Source organism: Strix uralensis, chromosome 3 (genome assembly GCF_047716275.1).
Source record: "Strix uralensis isolate ZFMK-TIS-50842 chromosome 3, bStrUra1, whole genome shotgun sequence".
In the NCBI taxonomy this organism is placed as follows: Eukaryota; Metazoa; Chordata; class Aves; order Strigiformes; family Strigidae; genus Strix; species Strix uralensis.
This window is the reverse complement of record NC_133974.1, coordinates 24,766,683-24,779,144: the sequence shown is the minus strand read 5'-3', so window position 1 is coordinate 24,779,144 and position 12,462 is coordinate 24,766,683. Positions and strand designations below refer to the sequence as shown.

The following is a 12,462-nucleotide window of genomic DNA, read 5'->3' as shown; positions in this document are numbered from 1 at the left end:
GGAAAGCTGAATTGTCCTGCAGTATCAGAAAGTGAATAGATGTAATGGAATAATCAAATATGATTTATATACTAGCAAAATTTGTATTCATACTTTGAACCTTCCTATAGTTTCAGATGTCTGGTGCCTTTGTTGACTTTTTTTTTCATTGTTTGATAAAATATACTTTAAAGCTCCCATCTTTTCCTACTTAATTTGGGCTTCTCTATTCTATGAAATTAAGAATTGAAAAACTGTGCTCTGAGTCAATGAAACAGCTAAAGTGATCCCACATCGGTTCTCAGGCAATGCTAACAAGTATCCTTTGGGGACTCTTTCTCCCTCCTGTTTTAGTCATTTTGTGTTTTTTGGGGGAGTTTTTCTGTTTACTATCTGAAAGAAAAGGGGAAATAAACAAATTAAATCTGTGTGTTTCAGGTGTTACTCTGGAATCAGATTCCTGCCTTGACCCAGGGATTCCTGTGAATGGCCATCGCCATGGTAACAACTTTAATATCCGCTCCACAGTAACTTTTAGCTGTGATCCAGGATATACACTGAGTGATGAAGAACCACTCATATGTGAAAGAAACCATCAGTGGAATCATGCATTACCCAGCTGTGATGGTAAGTGTGAAGTTCTTCATATGGCAGCTTTAAAGTCCAAGAAAGTTAATCTCCTGTTTTCGAGAACTAATTAAGCTTATCACTGTTAGTATCTCCTTTTATTAAAAGCCATACTTTACATCTCTGTATCAACTTTCAGTCAAGTACTGTAATGTACAGCGAAATTTACAGGTATATATTCACTGATAGAAAAATCAGAATTCTCAGAGGGTGCCACTGTTCAACTGTGAATGAAAATGGTGCAACACAACTAATATTTATGAAACAAAGGCAATAAACTTAACTTATGCTTTAAACTTAGACTACTGAATGCCAAAATGGTTGCTCAAAATTTAGGATACTCAATAATAAAACAGATCGTGATCTGCCTATGTAATTAATTTTCTTGACAGACTTTTTTAAAAAAAATTTGATTTGTTCATTAATAATTTTGGGGGATGTGCAATATGAAACTGTCTGGATCTTTCATGAAACCTTTTTTAAAATGCTGAACTATACTAGCAAATATTTCTGTGCTCTTTTTTATTATTGGATTTTTTTCTAAGTTCTTTTTCTATGAACTACAGAATCAACTAAATTTCTTTTGTGGAATGCTTGTATAGTTGTAACAAAATTATTCTGATAGGAACCACAGAAAATAATATCCAACTGTAGCTAAGTATTTCAATAGAGATAGAACCCAGCATCTCTGAAAATTCTCCATAAGCTCCTTTCGTTAAACTTCCTGCAAAAACTTCTTATTTTCTCACTTCTGGTTGTTAAATGATTATCTTTAAAAAAATGTTTGTCTTGATAAGGCTTCTTTCTTGTTAAGATATAACTGTGTTCTAAGGCAGTGATGAAAGATCAATGTATGGTGGGAGAAGACGCAAGCCCATACCAACAAAGACTCTTGCTTTAGTGAATTTCTGACTCCCTTTTCAAGCCCAAGGTTTCCACTGATTACAGTGGAAAGTCAACGGGCAAACATAGAGTTAGATTCAGCAAAGTATTTTAGTTTCTGATTCTGTTTTAAACTGTTTTGTTGAATCTGAGCACTTACTCTCCTCAGGCTTCTAATTCTCCCTACAGTCTTCTGGCCCCAGTCACAAAAAATATAAGCTACCAAAAGATTATAATATAGTTAAAAGCTCTTAATCACTACAAAACAAACTAATCTATCATTCAAACTCACACCTTGTAAGTGTTACAACTTGTTTCTCCTTTGCAAGGACAGAAGCAAACTATGGTTTTCAATTGCATTTTGTGATCAAATTTTAGACGTTATGTTCTTGGTGCAGTTGAAGAGTTTTGGAGTGACACAGATCTTCTTATAAGCTGTAATTTTAAAATGAGCAAAGCACTTTCAGTATTCCTCCATTGATTTTATGGGTTCCTTTTGCTTTTTTACTTTGCTGCAGTGCGTTGAAGAAAACTAGGAATCTTAATATTGAATATTGTTTTTCAATTTAATTTATACTAAAAATTGTGAATGCATTTTTGAGTTAAAACACCAATATTCAATTCTTTTGTTTGCATATGAATGTTGAACTACAGAAAGGTATAGGTAATTTTCACTCATTGAAAGAAAGTCCTTATTTCCCAGGTCTGTCATCCACTTTCAGCATAAGTATATGACAGAAAATTTCAAGCTGTTTGGGAGTAGGGCCTCTAGGCAAGCAACATACAAGGGTTATGCTCAGTTTCTTCTTTTTTCCTCACATATTCCACTACGTTGAATTAATTGGTCTAAAAAGATGAAATAAAACTCACATTCTTTTAGGTAATCATTGTGTTAGCGTATTTGCTTTTTGAGGCTCAAAAAGTTGTGACCCAAATTTTTGAAATGTGACAGTTTTAACTGAGGTTGAAATGAGCATTTTGAAGTCACCTGCAGACTACTGATGTTCTGAAAATTGCAACTTCAGAAATTAAATCAGCAGAATAAATCTCTACGGGAAAAGCATGTTACTTTGTTCATGCCAACAAAGAAGAAAAAGAACTGTGTACAGAAGCACAGTGACTAAAGTTCCTTCTAACTAATGCGTTCTTCTCAAAATACTATAATCTTAAGGTGGAACATGAAAATAATTTTCTAGAGAAAACCAGATCATTGACATAATTTAAATTTTAAACTTAAAACTATGTAAATTTTTTGTAAATATTTAATATCATCAGCTTTAAGGAATGTTGCACAGTCAAATATTTTTCTCCCTTCTGTGATGTTTACAGAATAAGAGGGATTTTGCATTAATGTATACTACTATCCATTTATGGCATTCTGAACCTGTAATTATGTTATTTATTATTAAATAATGTTATCAACCATATATTTACTGTGGTTTTAGCCGTGCTTATTCTCATTCATGTTTATGTGCAGAAATACATATATGCAGGCAAAACCAGGCTAGAAACGTTTCCTTTCCTGCTATTTATTTATAAACATACATAATACATAAATTTTTAAAAATTAAAAACATTAACAAACACCTTAGTCTAATAAAAAATGAAAAGAACTTTAGCTATAGTGCCAGCATGTTTGTATGTATATAGATATATTTTATATGCACCTTTACATATAAGTACTGCAAGTTTATTGAACATTTTGTCATGTATATTTGCCATCTAGCTTATGGCAAAGTATGTTGCTCTATGTGAGGAAGAAAACTAAGAGCATCTTAATGATTTGTTGCTTTATTGTTAAATATTTAGTTTATTAAATTTTTTTTAAACTACATAAAAAGATGAGTGAAACTACATAAAACAGATTAGTGAAAAACACAGCCATGCTGTATTTATAAGATCAGTGAGCAATTCAGCATGCAAATTTTAAACTTTAATTAATTTGCCATGCAAATTTGAGCAGCCTAGTTTAGCAAATGCTAATATAAATAAAATGTTTTCTAGCATGGTTCTTGTGTCTTTAAAAATACTCAATTCCAAATAAATGATTTATAATGGGACAATCTTAATCTCTGGCAGAGAGGAAGATACATTTTTTTTCCTGAACATTGCAGAAGAAATCAAATAGAGACAAACTTTTCTATTAATGTAAAAAAATACATTTTGTTTCTTAAATATTTTTGTTTGATAAAAATGGAATTAAATGTATACCTTTCTAAATCTGTACTGCAAGAAAAGTACCTGCAAGATATTTGATTTTTGAGTTAGTTCACAAAAACCAATTTAATCTTTTTTCTTAAATACAATTACAATTAATACCTACAATAGTCTGGAATGAAGTTTTACTTATTTTTGTATTCTGCTAACTAACAAAAGACAAAGAATAAACTCCTTTTCAAGGACTAAGTTGAGAATAAACACACTGTTGTCAAATGTGAATGTCATGCCTTTGGATGAATTAACTTCTTATTTTAATACTTGACCCTGTTTTTAATTTTAAAGGTAGTTCAAAAAGTTAACCAGGTTTTAATAAAACCCAGGACTTCTGTATGACTTCTGTTGGTTTCCCCCCCCCCCCCCCCCCCTTTTTTTTCTCTTGTTAAGCTTTATGTGGTGGATATATTCATGGGAAGAGTGGAACGGTTCTTTCTCCAGGTTTTCCTGATTTTTATCCAAACTCTTTGAATTGCACTTGGACTATTGAAGTGTCACATGGCAAAGGTAAGAATCTAATATGAGTTGCATATTTATATGTAATGTCTCTGTTTAAAAAATTCAAACACAATAAAATACCTGTTATGAATTGAGCTAAATCAGTGTTTTCTGCCATTGAGGAAGAAGTTAATTTCCCGAAATAAATATCTTTAAATGTGGTGTTTCTAGTTTGTGTTTATTTTGCAAAAGAAACATTATTATAAGCATTACTAGAGGAAATGTGTTTTAGTCTGTCATAGACAAATGGGCAGAAAGTAGAAGAGGTAAAATATATTAAAATAACACTACATTTTTCAGTGGAAGCTGTCATGACCTTATTGATAGCTCTTCTCTATTATTAAGCATGAAGAAGCAGATTTGATCTGTGTATTAGTAACCTTAGATTTCAGACTTAAATGATCAGCACCAAAAATTACATATCTTTATGTTATATACACAGTGGAGTAACATTTGGATGCACAGTTAGGTTTGGCAGCTTAACTGTTAGGGAAATGTGTAAAAGAGCCAAGGAAAAAAGCCTAGGAAGTACTAATGATGTGTTACATACCACTGAATCAAAACATAAGAAAAATATTCCTCCATCTCCTTTCTATGACTACAAAAGTCTTTCTTATGTGTGATAGTTTAGGAAGTATATTGGAAGTTTCTAATGTTTAAAATGTTCTTATGGACTGGATTTTTGTTTAAACATCATATGGCATTTTAAATGTAAAATATGTGAGAAGATTTTCTAAGAAGAATTTTGTTCCCCACAGTAGATAATTGTATTTGAAAACTTAACTGCAATTCAAAATTTAATTCATTGTTGGATTGAAACTTGGCCACTGAAAAAACAGTCATGACTTGGGTAAAGGACTGGTCCCAGTCCCAGAAAATATATATATGGAAGACCGTATTTAAAACTTGTATCTGCTTTGTCCTTGTGTATGGGCACTTCCCTGAAGTTCAGAGTGAAAAACAGAATTGTGCTGGAGGAAGTGCAAAAATATAACAGGAATACAAAATTTTAGCCAAGCATTAATATATGTCTCCTAGTTTAATAGTGAGATCATGGCAGAGATTATAAATAAGAGATACATACAGGAACTTGAATAAAAGCTATACAGTACAAATTTAGATTTTCACAGTGCTGTATACAAGTAAAACTGAATCCCATAAATTCTCTTATGGGAGCTATTGATTTATGGTGATCTAAACAAACATCCACACTGCATGTATTGATTGGTTGAACCAATGTGCATTCGGCAAGTTTCATTCTCTGAATTTCAAGTTTTGATTCCATGTGTGACTTTTTCTAAAAATCTTTCCATGTAATGTAAGATTTACTTTCTGTGTTACCTGTGTATAAAGGAAGAGAAAAATTTCCTATTAAATTATTTTCTTTTCCTCCTTTTAAATATTTTTAAAGGCGTACAGCTGGTTTTTCATACCTTTCACCTTGAGAGCTCTCATGACTATTTGCTTATCACTGAAGATGGCAGCTTCACAGAACCAGTAGCCAGGTTGACTGGCTCAGTCTTACCCCCTACAATTAAAGCTGGCCTCTTTGGAAATTTTACTGCGCAGCTTCGATTTATATCTGATTTTTCAATTTCTTATGAAGGTTTCAACATAACATTTTCAGGTAAGAAATTCCATTCTGCTAAATATGCAGAAATTGTTTCCAGATAATATTTTTACTTGTCGATAACAGAAATATTATGAAGTTAAAAAAAGTCAATAGAGATTGTATAGTCTCTGTTGTAGAAAACTGGCTAAGGATTATAAAGGTGGCTAACAAATTGAGAAGGGTGTTGGTGATGTGACTGTTTTAAGGAGAAGTTTTCCCTGTTCTCAGAGAACCACCAACAGTGTGAAGAAGTTTGGAGGAAAATTAAGGGGATAAAATGTACAAAGATAGAAGTTGCTGCTTCGGAAGAAAGACACTAACTGGTACCATTTTACTAAAGGAAGTATAGAAACTGTAAAAAAGCAGTTGTATGCTAATTCAGAGTCACAGAGGAGTCTAAATTGAAGACTGATTTTGGAATAGAAAATGTATATATAAAAATAAAATAAAAGATTTATTAACTGTTGATATGTGAAGAAGTTTTGATAATTTTTACAAATTCCTCTTTAAGATAATTGAAAAATTTAAGTTACTACTTCTTATTTACAGTCTTCTAAAATTAGACTACATATAAAATACATTTCTTAGTAATTTTCTTTGCCTATCCCTATTACTGGAATGTAGAATATTTACAGATATACATACAAATAAATCAACCACTAATTGAGATGCTCATGGACATAGATATTCTGTGGACAAAGACATAAGGAACTCATATCCAACGCCCTTACATAATTTTTCAAGACCTGAAAAACAATTACTATGTTTTGTTGAGATCAGGCAATCTTTACAGATGAACATGCTATTTTACAAATAATGTATCTCATTTAGCTTGCTTATTTAAAAAAGGAAAAAAAACCCACCTCACTGATTAGAGTAATAGTGTTGGATTTACTTACATGAAATGCTGAATTCATTCAGTGTATTCGTTCTGGATACTTCGTTCTGGATACCAAATTCGTTCTGGATACCAAATCAGAGGTGAGGAGTTTTGCAAGTTTGGAATGTAAATGTGAATATTAAATGATATCTCTGATAGTTTATTTATAAATAACTCAAAATGGTAGAGGGCTAGGTAACTTGTAGAAAAATACACAAAATATCATTATGGATGTAAGGGGGAAAATTGTAGAGTAACAAAGTATGTGGATCACAGAATTTTTCAAACACAAACAAAGGTTTATGCCCTATCTACAACTGATATACTCATAGATAGCCATCATATCCCATCATTTATATTAAATAAATATTTTGAGGAATATTATCAGGTACATTAATTTTGTGACACAGATAGGTGAGTGTGTTTTCTTATTTTCACACAATCAGAATGTATTTCTTCATAGTAAGAAGCATTTAGTGAAAAGACCTTAACGTGTTTTAAATGTCATCTAACACAGAAATTTGTCAGGAAAATTCCCTGGTGCCTAGAGGTCTGTCACAAGGTATCTCCATGTCCACCTCAGCCTTTACAGTGCTGAGCAGAGGTAGTAGATCATATGTCTTCAAAACAAAATTTCTCCCAGCAGAAACTAGTGTGATGTATAGATTCCTTCTACTATTCAGGACTTTCCCACAAGGCAGTTATTATAGGAAATGATTTCTTTATTCACTAAGTCAGCTGTTTAAACACTCATTCAGAAACTTTGGGTTAGTTTCTTCCCTTGACCAAATGGAGTTTCTTCCTCTAAGTGGATTTGACCCTACCTTCCACCAACCTCCAAGGTAAATGTTTTAGAAAATGTCTTTTCTATCAGTAATCAGCTCTTCTAAGTGTTCTCTTGGGTATTTTGGATCATATTCTGAAGAATATAAAATCAGACTTTTTGGGTTAGATTTAAAGTTGATCTTTTTTAGTATCTGTTCTTTAATGGAGGCCAGTAGTGAATATCTAAGGAAGAAAAAACCCCACAAAACAGAACAAGCATACAGTGATACTTCCCCAGCGTACTCTGTGAGGATGAGGGAATGTTTGGCTCAGACGTTTCCTGAGTTTGATGTAGTTCCCCTGTATGTAGGAGCCCTGATTTTTTTCCCATCAATCTGTTCTGACTCTAGCTGAATTATTTCTGATGCATAGTTATAAAAGAGACAACAGAATTAGGCACTTGAGGTTTCTTAAAAAATATATATATATGTAGTTGTTTTCAGCTGGGTGACACCTGTAGGATTTCTAAAAGGCATACAAATAGACATTGCCTGATTAAGAGTGTACTTTTACTTAGGTAACTCAAGTACACTTTTTGAAAATGTGGTCATATGTCTTTTCATTCACCTGACCCTTTGTTTGATTTTTTGTCAGATTTTCTTCATTACATAACAATTTTTTTAACTAAGTCTCACTTCTAAAGTTGTTTGGTAGTTCAGATGAAATGAACCAAGAATTATATACAAAAGATGTAATTAAGCAAATTTATAGTAAATCACTTACACTGCAAGTTCATTACAGCCCTTGGAATTAAGAAAATAAATATAGTGTGGGTTGGACACAATAGATACGTAATTAATGTGATATATCCCTAACAGACATATAGAAACAGTACTGGGTTTTAGTAGAGAACACAACTCTGAAATATATGTTTTCCAAGTGTTCCTTACTAACACAATGCAACTACTTTGGTAATATTTTTTTTTCCCATGTGGACAACTTGTCCTATTTATTTATATATTATGTTTTATTACCTACAGAATATGATCTGGAGCCATGTGATGATCCTGGTGTTCCTGCCTTCAGTAGGCGAATTGGTTTTCATTTTGGTGTTGGAGATTCCTTGATCTTTTCTTGTTTCCCTGGATATCGCCTGGAAGGTGCTAATAAACTTACCTGCCTGGGAGGTGGTCGGCGTGTATGGAGTGCACCTCTGCCAAGGTGTGTGGGTAGGTGGTCACATGCTTTCATTTCATTCATCAAATCGTTAATAGCACATGGCATGTGTCAGAATAATGGGCAGAGAACAAAGCGCTTGGGTTGAAAGGATTGATCCCCAAGCTGTACAAACTTTAAAGTCAGTGCAAGATATAAGTAATGCATGTCTCTTTTACTTAGAGAACAAAAATAAGAAAGAGGAATAGTTAGAGCTGTCATGGAAAATAAGATCAAAATGTCTTGTGAGATAAAATACAAATCTAATTATTGAACTGTATGTTTACCATTATTAAGATATAAATTTCTTACTTTGTCTTTCAGGGTAAAGAAACAATGTTTAGAGCTTTTAGATGAAAAATAGCCTTTGTTAGAGTCCCCCATCTGGTTTTAAGGGTGTTTTCTCATTTTGGTTTTTATTCTTATAACCCTAAACTGTTTTATTTTTACAGTTTATCAACTGTATTACAGCACTGTAAACTATACTTTTTAAAACTAATGTGCTGTTGTTAAAAATCAGTAAGTATAAACTCAAACTGACTCAACAGTTCTTTTCTGGGAAAAGCTCTGGGACTAAATTTTGTAAAATTTGTAGTGTTGCTGTATTTGATTTGTGAGATGGTTTTATCAGCACCATGTGAAGTGAATCTGATCTGGTACATAATGCTTCTGAAATGTCAAATAGTTCCACACACCTCTAAATAGATTTCTTTAAGAGGGTTCTTGTTTTAAATAAGATTTTATTTCATTACGGGAGAAACTCAGCTTTGGTGTAGTTCTTTTGTTTGTTTTAAAGGGATGTATCTCTATGTCTGAAAAAGGTCATATCATCTACATTGTATATGCATGTATATAGTTTATATGGAAACATATAGTTTATATGTATATGCATATATAGTTTTTATGGAAAAAAGTAAACTATTTCTAATTTGTTTTAAAAACCTAGTATTATTTAACTCATGATGAAAGAAAGTAACAGATGAGAGAGAAAACAATATCATATGGAGTTTGCCATACATTTGGAAATTCTAGATTTAAATCTTAGGCTATTTTCAGCTTGATTTATCTTAGAAGTATCACTGACTTCTTAACACTGTTTGTCTATGAATGTTGGCTAACCATGTGCACACCATCCTATATCATAGAATTACAGAATCATACAAGTTGGAAGGGACCTCAAAAGATCAAGTAGTCCAGCCTTTTGTAGGAAAGGGAGTCTAGATGAGATTATCTAGCACCCTGTCTAATTGCGTCTTGAAAACTACAGCGATGAGGACTCTACCACACTGGAAGGTTGTTCCAGTGATTGATTGTTCTCACTGTAAAAAATTTCTTTCTTATATTGAGAGAAACTTGTACCTGTTGCCCCTTGTCTTCTCCATGTGGCTCCTTGTGAAGAGAGAGCCTTTGTCCTCTTTGTACCCTCTAAGTACTGGAATACAGTGATGAGGCCCCTGCCAAGCCTTCTCTTCTCCAGGGAGAAGAGACCTAACTCCTTCAGTCCATACTGATTTTAAGAGTGCAGATTTCACCAGAATAATATTCACATACTTACTTTGGACCTAACGTTTTATTTTCCCTAATTTTAAGAGTGTTCAGCTATTCTATATCTGTCCATGTGTCTGAATGGAAAATTAGCTCCTTATTTCTCTGTTCTTGAAGAAAACTGCTAATTGTGCATTATTAGAATTCATAATTGAGTAATATGTTAACCATTAGCTTTATCAAGGTATCGTTAGGCTGTATCCATGTGCAATTAGAAAATAAAAACACTTGTTACTGCATGTTGTTTAACTGTTGCTCAGAGTTTAACTGTTGCTTAGGGGTTCCTTAAGCAGCTGATTCTAATACCGTCAACATATTAGTGTATTTAGTACCTATATAATTTATAGGAAGCAAAATGGAATGATTAAAAATGATGTTAATATAAAGCATTTTCTAAGCAAATCACTGATCTATTTTGAGCCCTGACAGAAGAAAGATAAGTCTTCCAGGAAGAAAAGTGTTTCTACCTAATAAAAATATCTATATGTTATTAATTTCTGTGATGTCATATCAAAGTACAATGAGATAGTTTAAAAATATGATTCCTTATCTAGCATCTTAAAAAACATAGATGAAATATAGAAAGGGAAAAATACTGGTCTATTTAAATAATGGTAGTCTCTGTCTAAAAAAAAAAAAAAACAAGCATAAAAAAGAACCCTCAAACCCCCAAACACAGTTCTAGAGGACTTGAAGATGGCTGGATATTATGACAAATTGCTGGAAGACACAAAGTCCAACCTGAATGATTCTATGAAATTCATTATCTAACTCTCCAGAGGACAGGTATGTGTCCATCACCAGCTGTCATGTACCAGGAATTTAACTGGTTCCAGTACTATGGGTTGTGAGCAGGGGTTGTCAGTTTGCAGGTATTTTATAGTAGATGGGATCCAGATTCAGATTCTGTGGTGGTTTGACCTTGGCTAAATGCCAGGTACCCACAAAGTCACTCTATCACTTCCCCCCCCTTCCCCTTTTTTTCTCAACAGGGCAAAGAGGGGAAAGAAAATAAGATAGGAAAAAAAAGAAAAAAACAACCCTTGTGGGTAAAACAAAAGCAGTTTTAATATAAGCAAAGCGAAGCAAAAGTCCGCACGCGGAAGCAAAAAAAGAAAACAGATTTATTCTCTACTTCCCATTAACAGGCGATGTCGGGCCTTCTCAGGAAGCAGGGCTCCAATACGTGTAGTGGTTGCCTCGGAGGACCAAGGGTGACCCCACCCCCTTCCTCCTTTCTCCCAGCTTTATACTTGAGCAGAGGTCACATGGTATAGAATATCCCTTTGGTCAGTTCAGGTCAGCTGTCCTGGTTGTGTCCCCTCCCAAGATCTTGCCCACCCCATCCCACTGCAGGGGGGGGAAATGTTGGAAAGAGCGTTGGTGCTGTGTAAGCACTACTCAGCAGTAGCCACAACACCAGTGTGCTATCAACACCCTGCCAGCTCCCAGCATAAAACACAGCACCATGAGGGCTGCTACAGGGGAAAACCAATTCTGGCTCAGCCAGACCCAGTACAGATTCAAACATCTAAATTTGACTGTTTGCAGTGTAGTTGCATACATGCAAGCAAAAATTTTAAGCCTAATTATAGATAGCTAAGTCAATAAAGTCAGTAGAAATCCTAGATTTAGGTATCCATTTTACAGTGAGGTGAATCAGTCTCTGGGCACCATTTAGATGCCTAAATAGAGGAATTACGACCATTTATTTATTTATTTCTAATAAGTAATTGACAAAGGCCTCCCAGTTGGCCTGCTTGTTCCTATTGTCTTGCCTCACCATCTTTATTGCTCTTCTATCATATACCTTGTTAGCACATGTAGGAACCCTTGTGGCCAAGAGGTCTGTTGCAGATCTAAAGTACTTCTTTAGCACATACTACATTTCGTTACCTTCATTACATTTCATTGGACCTAATTTGAATTCCCATTTCTTCTACATACCTGTGTGCTATTCTTTCTCTATTCTGAGGTAATCTTATCTCTGAAAAGTGAATTAATACTGTCTATAGTATACATGGAAAGATGGTAAGCTTTACAAGGGTTTTCTAGGCTTTCTAGACAAAGATCGATGGTTTAGGGGTTGAAGGTGTAAAATTTCAATCTTGAAATCACTTGTAGTTTCTGAGAAATGTATTTAGTGAATCCTTTGGACTTTTAAGGTCCTCTTGAGGAGGCTCTCTTTACCACGTAAGCAGAACCTGCTGCAGTTTAGCCAAAATTACAACCACTTTTAATTCGA

At 33.7% G+C, this 12,462-nt stretch overlaps 1 protein-coding gene across 1 annotated transcript in view; it reads left to right on the top strand.

Annotated features, from left to right (window-relative positions):
• The window catches only part of CSMD1 (CUB and Sushi multiple domains 1), a 1,283,073-nt gene that overhangs the window by 966,734 nt on the left and 303,877 nt on the right, over window positions 1-12,462 (top strand). Inside the window, exons 18-21 of the mRNA XM_074861694.1 lie at window positions 418-606; window positions 4,093-4,209; window positions 5,612-5,827; window positions 8,498-8,686. Of these exons, the coding sequence (XP_074717795.1) occupies window positions 418-606; window positions 4,093-4,209; window positions 5,612-5,827; window positions 8,498-8,686 (711 nt within the window). The remainder of the gene's footprint in view (window positions 1-417; window positions 607-4,092; window positions 4,210-5,611; window positions 5,828-8,497; window positions 8,687-12,462) is intronic.